Source organism: Xenopus tropicalis, chromosome 3 (genome assembly GCF_000004195.4).
Source record: "Xenopus tropicalis strain Nigerian chromosome 3, UCB_Xtro_10.0, whole genome shotgun sequence".
Classification (NCBI taxonomy): domain Eukaryota; kingdom Metazoa; phylum Chordata; class Amphibia; order Anura; family Pipidae; genus Xenopus; species Xenopus tropicalis.
Genome location: NC_030679.2, coordinates 100,647,696 through 100,664,541, shown reverse-complemented (window position 1 = coordinate 100,664,541; position 16,846 = coordinate 100,647,696). Strand labels below are relative to the sequence as shown.

The window sequence follows — 16,846 nt, the reverse complement described above, 5'->3', positions numbered from 1 at the left end:
AATTTACCTTGGAGTCCTATGACTTGGTCACAGAACTCCTCAGTGATTTAGCCTTATAAATATAGTAGGGACTCTCTCCTCTATGTTATGTACTGTAGCTAAAACTACGTATAAAACATATCCCTTTTAGGTTCACAGACTTGTTTGAAGTGTCTTTACAGATAAGAGAATGTCCACATCCTACCAAATTCTACCCAAGCTTACCACTGAAATATTTTAAGAACTAATAAAACTTCAGTTCTAAAATAAAGTGTTGTGGGGCACAATCCATCTTATATCCACAGCAAGAAAATGCCAGCAATGCTTTCAAATAGCATCCCATTAATTACAAGGCAAGTGGCTGGGCTTATGGAACACTTTGCCTGGAAACTTGTAGGTCCAGTTAAACAGGTAATAATGCTCTATCGTGTGCACTGCATTTCCCATTTTCTCTAATAGAAGGCAACTTGAGTTTGTTTTTGTGTGTTATTATTTCAGCTTACCTTAAGTACTGAATTCCAACCAATAATGCAAGGATTATATTAGATATTAGTAAGAACACCTTCACCGAACATGTTCCTCTTTGCCACCAGGGGCACAGCAGGCATTATTACTTGCTGCTAAGCAATGGAAAATATATTTGCATATGTTGTGTGCCTTCCCGAGCCTTTTTACATTTGAATGTGGCTAATATAGACACATATAAACATACAGGCATCTAGTCCATAATAATATAAGAAATTTATACTGGCACTGAATTCTTGCACCTTGGTGCAATCACTGAGACTTTCTATCCCTGCTTCCCATTGTAGAGTTTTATCATTGGGATTTTCAATTTACAGTCATTTTTAATTATGAAAAATCTTTATTTAGACAGTCCAACTCATGAAAATCTTGACTGTTATCATGGTAGAAACATAAACATTTGAACATTTATATATTTTGGAAAATATATTTGCATATGTTGTGTGCCTTCCCAAGCCTTTTTTTATTTGAATGTGGCTAATATAGACACATATAGACATACAGGCATCTAACTCTTAACAATGTAAGAAATTTATATTGGCACTGAATTCTTGCACCTTTTTGTAATCACACAATCACTGAGACACTGAGACTATCTCTGCTTCCCATGAGATTTTCAAAAGAAACCAGTGTGTTACATAATTGGGGTTTTCAACTTACAGTCATTTTTAATTAAGAAAAACCTTTATTTGGACTGTGCAACTGACAGAAATTTTGACTGTTATCACAGTAGAAGCATAAACATTTGGCGTTTGAACATTTATATATTTTGGCAAAACCTTGGGGGTATGACACAGCCCCTTTATAATGAGAAGAACATGAAAATAAAAGGCTCTAATAAACATTTCAAAAATAATTTTAAAAAATGATGACAATAAGAAACAACAAAAACATTACAGAAACAAAGAAACTTTAGTTACATTCAAAATTCAAGGTGAGAAGTGGTGCCGTACAGTGGAACAACACAGCGGATTCCCTGAGTACAGTAGCAAACTTAATCAGCTATGTCCTCCATTGGCAATAACACCACTAATACCTTTACATTAACAGAAAAATAAGGTTGAGTGACTAATAGATTGTTCTTGTTGCTCAGCACAGATACTAAAAAAAACTCTATATTGTAAAAGAGCAAACGGAAACAATCACAGGTACAGTACAAATGTAATGGTACCCATACAGGGTCAAGTAATGGCTGCCACTTTTCTCCAAGCTGGAAGCTTATTAGCTTTGTATGGGTGAAAAAATGATGCCCCCTGTTCAATATCTGACCTGGGCTCATTCAGATATTCATTGTCAGCCTGTAAAATCCAGTTGGCCAAGGATGGTGTTGTGCCATGGATGTGGCCTAAGGCTGACAAGTCTAAATCGGGCAAAGATCTACTCATTTGTTAACAAGTAAATAGATCTTGCCGAGTGTAGTCAGCTCAGAATTTCATGCAGTTATGAGAGTGCCTCTTCTCAGCAGCAGCAGCAGCATAAGTACCAAGCCTACTAGTACCATCTCTTATGACAAAGGAGTTACAGCAACTGATGGTTTGACATCCCTGTTCTGCTTAAAGGGCCAGTAACAGCAGACAAATAAAATATCATTTCCCCCACTTTCAAAGGAAGCCCTTACATTTTCTGGTTGCACAAAATGTGCCCTTTCTTATTTTACATCTTGACAACAGTACCTGAGAAATGTCAAAATGTCTACATTTGAAAATAAAATACAAAAGTCCTGTGAGAATAATCTTCTGAAAGCATAGACATGTAAAGTGACTTTTGCCAGTTTTTTCAGCAACCATTATTTCTCACAGTGTAGACAACAAGGCTCATTTATGAACACAGTGCAATGTGCAAACTTCAGGCTCAAACAGCTATGTTTTACCCATAATGCAACATTTCCCCCAAGAATTACAATTGTTCAATAGTACAATTGTGGGCACACGCCTGGTTTCATCGGCCTCAGCTAGAACACAATACAACAATATGGATACACGTTTGCATCTGTTTTGGTAAATTGCACAAACTGCAGCACATATGAACACATGTACCATTCTAATTTAATGATTTTTTACATGTATAATGTTACTGGAACTTTAAGGCTTTGTACACTTTGCATTTGTTTCTGCATGAGGCTGCATATACATTTAATTTGCATTAAACACAGGTTATGTTTGGACAAGACACATTGTCTACATGGAGTAAGGGTTTATAGGCATGCCTATAAATCTAGGTAAACCCTACAAGTTTTATTGAATAACATGGGACTAAACTGTCCCAATATAGTTGCCTATAGCAACTCAAATCAGATGTTTGCTTTCATTTTTAACTGTAGTAGTCTGGTCAAAACTAATGCTGATTGGTTGCTGTAGGAAACTTCCCCTTCTTTCCAACCTTTACATTCATGGACTTACAAATGTTGGTGTTTATTATGCCATTTAGAAAATGTGCCCTGTTTTACCAGCATTACCTCAAACAGAATTCAGCTTGCATGCACCATTATTTCAATGGAGGAATATGTTCCCCTAAACCTGCTTAATCAGAGCCTGTGGGATGAGGTAGTATATCTTATATTCTGTCCTCGAGATTCCTACAACATAATCATCCATGTGGCAAACAGCTGTTTTCCTAGTATTAGTTCCAGATTAATAGCGACAAGACCTCTATGCTGGGGAAAAGTCAGTGAAATCCCCATGCCACGGAGTGGATAATATGTAAGCATGAAATGCTCAGCTGACTTCTATGTAAATAAAATGCATGCCTTTATACATTATACAATGCCACACTATTTTCACAGTTAGGCTTGCCACAGTTAGATGCAAATAAAAAGCAGAAAGTATAGGGGGGACCATGAGGCCCTAATTAATGAGGAATTTAAATATATATTGGTACTTTTGACAGAAAAGTCATTTTGAGGCCTCATTTTTGGGGGCCCCAAAATGACTTTGCTGTGGGGCCCAGTAACATCTAGTTATGCCACTGGGTATAGCTGAGGTTGCAGAGGAAATACTTTAGGCATGCAAAACATGGAGTGTTAGAAAACCCCAGGACAAGTCTCAGAATGCATGCCACCCTGCTACATTGCTGAACTGATTCACATTGAGCCTTTGATAAACATTTAACATGGAACCCAAAGAACCCAATTTAACAAGCTTTGCTGCAGCTGGAATATAGCAACCTCCTATTCACTGAACAGACATTATTCCTCTACACAAAATAAACAGGAGTATTTACAGATTGCAGTATAGTTGCACCGTATTATTGGGTTTCTCTCATAGCAATCGTAACAACTGCTAATAACTCAGTGACCAATTAATTGTATACTTAAGGCCAACATAATTTTCCAATAGGTAGTTATACATAAGATTCAAAAAACAATAAAATAAAAAATATATTGAAAAAAAAGGAACTTTGATACAGAGTGCTATAACCTGTTTTGTTTGGGTCAGAGTCCCCTTTTTAAAGTCCAGGTAATACTGCTCCACTGCTTGAGGTAGTTGTGATGTTGAATTCCTCTGGGTATGGCTCTGGCACCACAGAGGTTAGCTGTACTTTCTGCCTGAGCAACACATTGCAGGAAGCTCTGACAAGGCTTTGAATTGATCAAAAGCAACATTCTATAAAAGTTTCATGAGGAATTGGTCCAACTGGTTTATAGAAGACATCAAAGGAACATATTGGGAAATCTATGATCTATGTGGATGCAAGGAACATGTCTCTGGAGTTAAGAATAATTATTAGAAGAATGGGATTTATTACAGATAGCTGAGGGATCAACATGAGATCTCTTTCTAAAATGTGCAGCGCTTTATATATAAATGTAGGGAGAGAGCAGGACAGTTCTTCCTTTTAGCCTCCATAATCTGACCTGTCTCAACACTGTAGTTCATCCATATTCAATTTAAATATAATAGCAAGATGTAAATGGCTGCTGGTAGACAAAAGCATATTCATACAAAAGACCTTTGTTGCTAGAAGGACAGATTTGCAGTAGGTCTTTCTGTTAGTGAACATATTAACAACTCTTAATTTTCTCAATTCGCTGATCTGCATATGGCTAGAACAGACGTCACTGAATGCATTATTTAGAATTCAATTCACTACTTTGACCTGCAATCACATGGCTGCTGTCGTATGAATAATGAAAGCACAAATACACATCTCATTTGTGGAATAAACAGAGCCAGTCATACTTATGAGCTTGAAGACGTTTCTGCCAGGTTCGCTAAGCTCAATAACATGATCCAGACCATGAATAAATATCCCTACCACTTAACATTATCAATGTCTTTTTTCAGTTTCTAAAATGTTCCAGGCATCCTTGGATATGGTTATGGTTATTCAGCTGAGAGAAATAGCATTTTAGAAACAATTACAGCTAAGAGTGTACAACACATCTATACATACATCAAACAAGCTTTACACATCTTTACAAATTTGAATATATACAAAGCTATAAAATAAGCTGAAGGGAAAATCAATTTTCCAGGGCTGATACACAACACAAAAATTGTTTTTTTCTAACTCTCTCTCACTCTCTCTCTATATATATTTCATATAGCTAAAAAAAAACCAATATTTTGTGTAAATGCTCTGTCCTTGAATTGTTCGTTCTCCTTGCCCTTTGCTGTGACAGATGTTTGTAAAATACAAACCCCTAAGGCAACAAAAGGTATCACTGTGTGCTTTATGCATCCAAAAACAACCAGATGACTCTTTCCAGAGTACATGTTTTAGAGTTTGAAGGTACACAAGCTTCTGTATTAGCTATGCTAACATGTAATGCAGATATGGTATTTCTGGAACCACTCATCTAAAACATATACTCTGGAAATGATAACATTTATCCTAAACACCCGCAAACAGAGCACAGTTGGTATAGAGCCTTGTCAGCTGGTTATATGCCATGGTAACCTTAAATATCTTTGGTATTTATTGTTAGCCAATAAAATGATAGTCAACTGAATACAGGGGTTGTCCTCAGTATGAAGCTGATACTATTTTGTGAAACAATATTCTGTTTGTATTATATACTTCTATTGTCAAGGGTTGGTTGACTTTAGCACTGCACCTTGTTCCTATATATCTGCACCCACTGCTAACAGACACTCTGCCCCCATTTCTGAAGGTGCAAAGATTTTCCCCTGACAGTAAATGGAAAAACATAGGAAAAACATCTTGTCTTCATTATCATTCACCTCTGATTGGTTGCTATGGGTTACTATACATGGTGAAACTTACATACAATTACATTACATCCTGAACTATGCTGCTTCCCTACAAACTCTCTTCCCTCCTCTAGAGATAAGCAGTGGCTAAACACAATCTAAACTTAAATAATTATAAACTTTTTTTTCCCTTCAAGTGTAACATTAAAGGGCTTGCTCACATTTGAATTAACTTCTGGTATGACAAAGAGAGTAATATTCTGACACAATCTGTAATTGGTCTTAATTTGTTCAGCAGCTCTCAAGTTTGGAGCAGCTTTTCAGCAGCTATCTGGGTATTATGGTCAAAATTACCCTAGCAACCAGGCATAGGTTTAAATTAGAGACAAGAATATAAATAGGAGAGGATTTGAATAAAAAGTTACATAATAAAAAATGCCAATATGCAACGCAACTGTTTATGGGCTGCCAGGGTCAGTGATCCTCCATTCGAAAGCTTGAAACAATCAGAAGATGGAAAATAATTTAAAACATATAAAAAAATGAAAAATGAATGAAAAAGCTGCTATAAATTGACCATTCTATAACATACTAAAAGTTAACTTGAAGGTGAACTACACCTTTAATAAATTGTGTTTTAAAAAGGAGCACATATCTAAACTATAGATCAGCATTGCTGTATCAATCATATTTGACATAATCACATTAAAGGCTAACAGGTTAAAAAGTGTACACTTTGGTTACCACGGCATAGAGATTTAGGATAAGATGGAAAGGAAAATTTTGTTTTGATGCAAACACAATTATTTTGAACACTTACTATTCTAAACATTTTCTGTAAACTAAACATTTATATGACAAGACCCAAAAATAAATCTTTGGCTAAAAACACTTGATTTTTTTCTTAGCATATAGAACATTTTTTTCCCAAAAATAGGTAATCTAATACTGTCAAGTTAAAGAGCTACAAACTAAAGAGTAAAATCATCTCTTGGAAGATTCTGGACAAGACTAGTATAGTCAAAAGGTAGTTAGAAATGCAAACATTCACACTGCACAATTATGACAAATTCAGTTAGTTGCCAACTATGGAAAAGGACATTACTGAAAAATAATATAGTCCTTAAAAGTAAATAATCTTTGGTATGACATAATGTTCTGTTACACATAATTCATCTACGTACCTGGGCAACTATAGTAACTACTGTACTGTAGCTTTATCACATTTAAAGAGAGAAAAAAAAGACATGATACCCTGTCAAAATTGTCCCATTTAACATGGATTAAATACAAAATAAACACTGTTCCCTGAGTCCAGGAAAGCAATAAACATACATATTTGTTTTAAAAAAGAGGTAGTATAAATCAGGGATTGTAAAGGCACAAGAGTGAAATGCAAACAGAAGGAAAAGCTTTATCTAAAGCCTTGCTTCTAATCTGAGGCTACTTTTTCACATATATGCAGTGGACTGACAAGTACCGGGAAGATCAGTGGGAAACTGTTCACTTTTTATCCCTGAGCTGCATCTGGGCACTCTAGAGTTTGGCAACTAATTATAAAGATTTTCTACATAACATATCCATTCTGGGTTCAATCTGTCTTTAAGGGGTTGCAAATGAGGGAGTAGCACTCCATTGTCCAAGCACCAGTCCCAGCACCCACCAACAGTTAGGGCTGTGACACACAGGGAAATTAGTCGCCGGCCGACTAATCTCCCCGAAATGCCATCCCACCAGCGAGAATGTAAATGGCATACGCGGGATGGCATACGCGGCGGAAGTTTCCTCTCAAGGCAACAGGCTAGACACTCAAATTCTGTGTAAATCATAGGGCCAAACAAACATTAACCTATAATCATCACTGGCAAACCTTTAGTAGAGGTGGCCATACACAGGCAGATTTAAGCTGTGATTCGGGCCCTTCAGATCAATTTCAGCAGCTTATCTGCTCACATATGGGGCTCTCCAATGGGCCTACTCGACTGATAACTGCCCGAAAATCAGGCTTGATTTTCCCATCGGATCAAGGATTGCATTGGACGTTGTGATCCGATCGTTTGTCCTTAGGATCAGACCAATACCTTGGGGAAAGGTGCACTCATTTGGCATCCTTGCCAAACAAGTGAATCTTGTAATGTATAGTCAGCTTTACAATATCCGTTGTTAGTTTGCTCTTCTCCACTTCTAACTAATATGGATTGTGTTTTCCAAGGTGAGCAGGTGACATGATCTATAGACCAATCCATCTGAAAAAGCTTGTACTATATATATATATATATATATATATATATATATATATATATATATATATATATTTTATTTTTTTTTGGGGGGGGGGGCAACCAAAACATAAAAAGTCCTTTGCAATTCTAGAAATTTGTCATAATAATGTAGGAATTTAAGGCATCTTGTCATTCACCTGAGTAGCTTCCTGAATTTCATGAAATAAGGCAGTTGTGTGTTACCGCGAGTGGGAAAGGCACAGTAGTCACTAGGTAGTTAGTGTTGTTTTTAAACAAATTATCTGTCACACAGTTCCAGTTGTCACTGTCAGACTGAGACAAGAATGCTTTAGGTTGGAATGCTGAACAGAACATTACAGATGCTATTTCTTTTAAAGAAGAGCAACTAATAAAGTTTTTAACCTATATTCAGGGCTTTCTTGATGTTATATCATGCAAGATGGGAAGGGAGGTGGAATGGTCCTTTTTTAAAAAATCTAATGTATAGGAAGTGCTTTTAAATGACAATACTTAAAACTCTTAGCTAAAATTAATACATATCACAAAATAAAACAGTTGTTAACAAACAGCTATTGGTATGGATTAAAAGAAGCAAAGCTTTAGATAAGCTATGTAAGATTGTGCCTTTACAACCCCTTAAGTAAAACATTCATCATACACATAGCAAAATAACAAAGATTACAATTAGGAAGTATTGAGGAGCAAAGAGCCAGTTTTTAGGCAGGGGCAGCACAGGCATTTACCCGGCCTTAAAAATGTCCTTGAGAAAGATGCTAATTATTAAGAGATGTCTAACCATTGTCCCTTCAGCTGTTGTTGGTCTACAACTCTTACTCTCCACTAACATATTAAAGCTCAACAGCTGCTGGAGGGAGAAAGGTTGAACTTCCCTGAGTTCTTTTTTTCTCAGACTGGGTTGCCAAACCTAAATGCACAGCCCCTTATCCCACCTTTCCTAACTCTGGCCCTGTTGGTGTAGGGGACACAAACAAACATAGATGTGGGTTAAGCAGCAAAATGAAGTTCATCATCTGACCAACTGAGGTAGACATTAATCAAAGAGACTGCTTGATATCCCTTTGCAGCAATGACAAATTACGTAAAACCAATTTAGTTGATAGTCCAACACTATCTAGAAAGCTAACCTTCCAAGTGAATAGACAACACTGAAGAGGTAAGATATATCGGTGAAATGTTTCTGAAGATTTTTTACAGCTCCGTTCATTGTCCTTCGAACAGACTTTAGAGGTTTTACTTTTTGAAATGGTTGGGGAGAATGTGTCAGAGAAGCTGAGTCAGACAAAACCTCCACAGTCCCGCACACTGAATGGTCTTCCTTATTCATATAAAGCAGAGTTCTGTCTACAGTCATTGCTGGTGAAAGAATCTGATGTAGGAGTGGTGGGACATACAACTGAGTACAGGTGAATTTCATCAGTGGATTCATGAGAAAACCGTCCAGAATCACTGGTTTCATGACTTTCATCACTGTTTCCAGAATGCTCTGTATCAGCAATGCTGTTCCGCATTTTATATGTTCCAGGATTTCCTGGAGATGCAGGGGATAAATCTTCTCCTATCAACACTCTATTGCCAGGCTGATATAAGCACATTGCTTTGACAATTCTTTTGTTGGGCTGCAAAGACAAGATTTGTAAATGCATAGAAGCAATATGTAACTCACCACATCTAGTGCATTCATGCTGAATAGACACTTACCTGTTCAACAGAGCCATTCTTATTGTGTTTGAAAAATGGCCATGATTTCTTGGTGTTATTTTTAACTGGCCCGTAGCCATTTATGACAAGATTTGAGCCACCCTGGGAAAAAAAAAACAGAATCTCTGTTTATACAGTATTACCATTATCCTATCCATAACATATATATATGCTAGTAGGATTTATGAATTTTCCAGATATCTCAAACCTGTCATTAACATTTGCAGCAGGGCTTCTTCTGCTAAACAGCTTTCACAGTCTAGCTGAGATACACATTGGATTAAATCAAATTAAAATCTGGAATTTGCTGGAATTTAATTCTGACCAATTTTCTAAAACCAGGGCAGCCCTATTAAACATCTACATAGCTAGTGATTAGGCTACAAAGAAAGCTGTTTTTTCCAGATCTAGAGTTTCTAGTGCGTTACACTTAATGGTATTAAAGCTTTGTATCTGTTCAAGGTTTCAGTGCCATGTCAAGTGCTCTTAGCAGCAGATTGCTACCTGGAACAAGGTTTTTTTTCAAGATAATACAATGTGCTGTTCCCCATAGGCATAGAAGTTTTTAGCCATCCTCATAAAAATTTGTAGAGTAGAGTAGAAATGTACCTGGAAAATAGCTTGAGTAGTTCCATAAATAAACTCTATTTTAGTACATTTTTCCACTGCAAAAAATTGTCAGAAAAATTATGAAACAGCAAACCTCTATATGGCGACACTTTACCTTTGCATCTATAAAGTGGTTAGATTCCACAGAAGGGATCAAGGGGCCGGTACTTCCCTCCACTTGATCTGTTGCTTTTCTCTCCTGCCTATCAGTAGGAGCTGATGCAGTTGCATGAGGTAGAAGGTGGGGTTCTTGCTGAGCAGTCTTAGCAATTGATGCTTTCCTGTACAGGGTAAGAGTAACATCTCAGTATGGCAAGTCATTTTTATAACAAAAGTAATTAAGACTTTCAGGGGGAGATTACAGAATCCCTACATGACTGCAAAAATACTCACCTAGCTTTGCTTCGGTAAATCAAGATGAGGACACAAATCAGGATACAAGTTAATGCAATACACACTCCGACAACAATGCCAGTCATAGATTTCTGATCCAAGTGGTAAAAACTGGAATAATCTGTAATGGACATAAAAACATATTAATCGCAGAAAATGAGGCATTTAACTTTTCCAACCAGCTAATGGCATTATTTATCATGGGTGACTCTTCCCATCTATCATTGCCCTTAGAAATGTGGTATGTCACTCAGCTTTGCCATTCTCCAAAGGACATCTATATTACAAACCATATACATATCTTGAACGTACGGTAACCAATAAGACAACACTGCTACATTACTGCATGGAGACATAGCTACATTAAAGCTTCATTTATTTTTAATTATGAACTGCTTACTTTAACAGCACTACAAATTTACCTTCACGATGTCCAGAATCTAACTGCTTTGACCTTGTGACTACTCGCAGATTCTCCTTTGACTCCACTACCAACTCAACAACATTAGAGAAGGGTCCCTCTCCAGCTTCATTAGCAGCTGAAATCTTGACAAGGTAAATGTTTCCAGGGAGCAGATTCTCTAACAATGCCATGGTCATTGTTCCTGCAATGCATTATTAACAGTCAGTAAAGTGCTACAGAAAGAAAGAAATTCCTTTTCAATAAGGATGATGGGATTTTTTGACAATGCCCATATTACCTAAGTAAAAATACAGTAATGTATGTAATCTAATTTCTCAGTATATATTAAACATTTAAAAGGTTTCCATTGTTAAAGGGATTATTTGTGAATAAAAAAAATACAAAATTAATGTAAAGGTTCTTTTAAAAATATATATTTTTACCAATCTGCATGCCATGCACACTGGAAATAGCATCTAACTATAAACACCAACACTATTCAAGAAAGAATATATCTATTCATTATTTGTATAGTGTTGACATATTCTGTAGGGCTTTGCAGAGATTATACATCATTACCTGAACCACTGAAGAAAATAATCTAAATTCCTACCACTTTAAAATAAAACTAAGAAAAAAAAGCCAGCCTTCCTTAATAACATTATATATAGTAAGATTTGTGTTGCAAGATCAGCATCTTGGACCTCCATGTGCAATATGAACCTTAGTAGATTTTTTCTTTTATAGTATACTGAGTCTGATCTAATAGGCGAAAGCCCATTTCAATACAAAAGTGACTTCACACAATTACAAAGTACAGAAATAATCATTAGGTCATGTTCAACAAAATGATAAACTGTGTAAGTCTTTTCTGTTGGTTGAAAACAATGTCTGTAGTGGGGTTATGTTACAAGTATATTATATCTCAAGTATAATAAGTACAGGTATGAAATCTATCCCGTAATGCCACCTATCCCAATGCCATGCTCTGTAGAAAACTATTTTAATAAAAAATTCTTACTAATTTGCTTTATCCATGTAAAAATACCCGATTTTTTACTGGGCTAGGATAATCTCATGCTTGAGTCATGTTTAAATGTTTTAGCAGCCTGGCATGGTGCTTCATGGAATGAGAGGAGTTATTCATTTCTCAGAATTCCCAAATATTCCAAACAACATATAACATACCTGGCAGAGGGGGTGGTAGGACATAATGCAAAGAGGAAAAATGCAAAATGTGTTTTTTGCACTTTGCACCTTGTTCATCCTTTATGTATGCTAGCAGAGTCGGTGGGCATTGCATACTAATGGGTGGTACATGGGCTTCCCTTTTCAAGCCCCTACCTTGGGCATCATCCAGGACACATAAAGAAGGAGATGAAAGGCACAAAGGAGGTCTTACATAATGACTGCTAGAAAAAGGTGTTAATTCCAGGGCTCCCTTGCACTTGTGGGTGCTATACTTTATGCCTTAGAACTGCATGTAGAACTTGAACCTGCCATTGCTATAAGCACAATTGTTTTTTGTATGGGTAATAAAGGGCAACATTTTATACCCAAGTTGCCTAGGAGTTGAATTTCCACTTATGGTAAACAAGCCCTATAACAACTTATTGTCTCATAAGCAAAGGTGGAACAGGAGTCCAGTAAAGGCTAATCAGAAGCACATACTTACTACCCCTGTACAAGATTTAATTTTTGGCAAAAGAAGTACTTTTTGCAGCGGCTGTGTCTTGTCTGCCGTGACATGGTCTTTAGTAGAAATGTGGTTTGGTGCTATAAAGCTGTCGTAGTGCTGGAAACTTCACAGACATTCAGGCTATAAAATACTGATCAAAACACCAGCACAGAGACTACAAGTCTGATTGACTTCCAACGAAGTAGGATCTAAGACTAACCATGCAAACATTCTGTAAGCCTTTAAATTATGAACAAAACATATGTCCAGAACACCAGAGTGTTTCAATCGGCGTGAGTCCATTAATTCATGAATGAAACCACTTTTTAAGTATAAATAGCTCCTAACTACAATCCATCTAACTAATTTAAAGGAGTTTAAAGGATAAAAGCATGATATGATATGAGAAAAAAACAAAGATAAGATTTTGGTTTAGATATTGGAGAAGGCATGTTTTAAAGACACCACTAAATAGACACATGAAAATTCTGTGAGTGTGCAGAAATAAGCAAGATTGGTGGTACAGTTTCAGTAAATAATTCCCCACACCACAGCTCCTTTGTGCAGTTACTGAATACACAACCAAGTAATCTACTTCACAGGAACTGGTGTTGCATACATATATATATATACTTTCCATTATCCTGTAAACTCCTGCAGGAACTGAGAACTGCAATTTTAATAATGGTTTCCTATTCTGATCTGCAAAAATAGTAATTAAGCTACTTCTAGTGAAAAGTGGCAAGAAGAAAAGGCATCTTCACATCAGATGCAATATTATTATTGGCACACCTACAGTTAGTCATTCTGGGTTCAAAGACATGTACTGCCACTGTCCTATATAGACAGAGTGTGAACAGACTGCTGAATTGATAAAAATACCATTTTCTTCTACAAAATAATATAGTAATGTATTCTATAAAAATGCATAGATTCACAGACACAGTGAAAAACTTGAATGCATTGACATTTACCTTCTCTATGCATAATTTGCCACTCGCCAGCAATCCAGGACTTTCTAGACGTGTACAGGATGGTATAACTGGTCACAGCTGAATCCAATTCTTCAGGGGGCTTCCAGGAGACCAAAGCAGTGTTTTCTTCTATTAAGGTCACCTTTACTCCCACTGGTGGCCTTGGTGGAGCTAAAAAAGTACAAGATACTGATGTGCTTTCAAATGAAAGATAAAATCATTACCATAGTCGGTACAGATCTCTTTTCATCTAGATAAGTAAAGAAGGTTGACCTAGGGTTGTCCAAATGGAGGCCCATGGGCCAGTGATCCCATGGATTTAACAAATTGCTTTGTTTGTTATCTCTGTTTTCATATAAATTACTCCAGAATGTATGACATATAAAATAATTGTCTCATTACATGGAAAAAGCTGGGTGGCATTGTGCTGACTAATTAAATGGTATAAAAACTAGATTTTAAATTAACATCAAGAATATAGGGAAAATATATAACTGCATGTGCTTTCAAACAAACAGCACTTTTAAAAATTCTTAAAATTTTCTGAAATTAACTTTCTAACTTATGCATGTTAGGGGATGGGTACGAAGGATGGACACTGAATAGACTGTGACCATCTGCCTCACAAATGCAGCTCTGCCATACAAAGGCAGCACTGTATTCAAGGGGGCAAATACTGGTCTCTGTGCTCTGAAATGGACCACATCCATTCACCATTGATCATGGACCAGAATTTTTGTAAATGACCACTACAGTCATGCTAATGCTCTGGCATATTATTTTGTGAGTCTCTAGTAAAATTTTCTTTTAAAACACCTCCTATGACAGACTGCTGCCTTACAAAATGCATAAACAGCAATGTCAAGTCTAGGATAAATGCCACTGCAGAGGATAACAACATGGCAGTTGCCTATCAAATATATAAGTACAAATAGCCAGAGCAGGCACATTTTGCGCACACGGTAAGGCGTATTCTACAACTTTACGTTCAATGCTTGACAAACAGCAAGAGTTTTAAATGTGATCTCTAAGGTCACAATTAGTAAGGCATAATTATTAAAATAATTACTGAGACTTTACGCTTCAATATGTACTGGTGATCACAAAAGAATCTATTTTATCTGGACAAGGCACAGTATAACCCTCGGCACTTTATGAAACAGCTGCTAGCAGTCTCAGTGGTTATTTTGAGCCTTTTACAATTTTTCACTTATATTAAATTGTCTGTTTAGCATACTGTATGACTTAGGGCCTTTTAAACAGGTAAAGAAAACAATCTATTTATATTTAATCCTTTGGGATACATATATGCAAAACCTAAAAAACCATGGGAATAACCATTTAAGTCAGAGATGCATACAACTGATCATTTGGCACACGAGAGGTTATATTTCAAACACAAATCATGGAAATGACCCAGAAAAGCATCATTATAATTAATGCATCTATTCAAACAGTCAGCTGCTCACTATACACAGAGAACACAGAAATTACGGTCATAAAATCTGCCATGGGAGTTTGATGGCCTCACTTTAGCCCTGCCAGTTCCACTAAACCACCTTTGTTACTGCTATTTTACAAGGCCTTTGGGACATGTTGTATGCTATAAGTCTACATAATACACTGCATTGATAAAACATACCATCAGGGAGGGTGGACTGGTAAACCACAGGGCTCCAGGGGCTTGACAAAAGGTCCACATGAAGCCTCACAGCAAATTCATATTTTTTGTTAGCTTCAAGATCCTGAAGTAAAATGTGAGATTCTGTCCTACAGTGGTAAAAAAAGTTAATGGTTATGACGCATTTACAGCGCAATCACAATATACTAAAGGTATGCCTTTATATAAGATATTTTACGTGATGTTTAAAAAAAAAAAACATTGCAATATTTGGGAAATATGAACTATAATAAAGAAATACACACAAATGAAAAAATTGTTGCTGCATATAAGAGCTTACAATCCAGTGGGGTTTGGAAAGGTACATTAGAGGCAGAGATATTTAGTGAGTGTAGCTTGAAAAAGGCAAAAGGAAATAAGCTTCAAGCAAACTTACAAAATTGCAGTATTTACCAACAAAAGGTTGCTGGTGCAAATATATTAAATAAAGCAATTATATGATAAATTCAGTATATTGTGAATTAATTCTCAAACATTACTGTACTAACATGTATTGGTAACGCAATACAGAACATGAGCTACACTGCATATAACCACTCAAGTATGTATAAAGTATACACAGGATGCAAAGTAATAGCACAGTTTACACCGGGTCTAGAAACCAGGACCAAACTTTGGAATTTTTCTAGTGTGCAGGTTTTTAATTTACCATAAACTGCACCTCAGCTACCCTTCCAGTATAACACAATGATTTAATGGTCAAAGCATAAAGGCTATAGAGTATAGGGAAAGTGGCAAGCAATCTGCAGAATGATACATACGTCTGTAGGTAAAGCACTAAGGAAGCGTTCTGCAGGCCAACAGGATTGCAGCGGACAGTGTAGTTAATGGCCTTGGCAGAGGAGAAGGCTGGTCGACCCCAGTGCAGGTAAATGGAAGAAGAGCTGTTTGCTTTAGCATAGAGATGATGAGGTGGTGGCGGTGGAGGATTTACGTGATCAGGAGCAGCTAAACAAACATAAAATGTTTTTGGAAATTCTTCATTTACATACACACCAACACACATAACTTAAGCACTAGCAATTTCCCAGCCAAACTCGCCTATTACTAGTTCAACCTGTACTGCATGTCATGGTTTAGCTCATCACACTCATTTAACAGGTTAGCGACTTGAAGAAAAATCCAAGTGCAGAGACTATAGTAGTGACAAAGATTCCACTGCCGACCTTCACTTCATCTAATATATCGAAATGTAACTGACCCTTAAATCTAGTAGCCATGCAGTGGGTAGAATGTCCTTTAATGGCGAGCAAGTTCTTCTGGAAATGATATGATGAGAACATACAGTCCAACTAGTATCTGAGAAGGTGATAAGTGGTTCTTGCCAGAGGATGATTTATCCATGTTATGCAAAGGACCATGATGATTACTAAGACTGCCAGTTGCTGTGTAATGAACAGCTATTGAACTGCAAGAAGTGGCAGATTTCTAGGAGTTACTTATTATACTGTAAATTTACATTTTTATTAAGTGTATTTCATATAATGGC

The 16,846-nt window shown here is 36.6% G+C and overlaps 1 protein-coding gene across 2 annotated transcripts in view; it reads right to left on the bottom strand.

The window, feature by feature from the left end:
- Positions 1 to 7,985: 7,985 nt before the first annotated feature.
- prtg (protogenin) overlaps positions 7,986 to 16,846 on the bottom strand; it is a 72,837-nt gene continuing 63,976 nt past the window's right edge. For both annotated transcript variants that reach the window (XM_004912700.4, XM_002940254.5), the window contains 8 exons: positions 16,119 to 16,305; positions 15,319 to 15,446; positions 13,677 to 13,847; positions 11,044 to 11,226; positions 10,622 to 10,742; positions 10,344 to 10,509; positions 9,620 to 9,721; positions 7,986 to 9,537 (listed from right to left, as the gene is read on the bottom strand). In XM_004912700.4, coding sequence (XP_004912757.1) covers positions 9,238 to 9,537; positions 9,620 to 9,721; positions 10,344 to 10,509; positions 10,622 to 10,742; positions 11,044 to 11,226; positions 13,677 to 13,847; positions 15,319 to 15,446; positions 16,119 to 16,305 — 1,358 coding nt within the window. In that variant the 3' untranslated portion in view covers positions 7,986 to 9,237. The remainder of the gene's footprint in view (positions 9,538 to 9,619; positions 9,722 to 10,343; positions 10,510 to 10,621; positions 10,743 to 11,043; positions 11,227 to 13,676; positions 13,848 to 15,318; positions 15,447 to 16,118; positions 16,306 to 16,846) is intronic.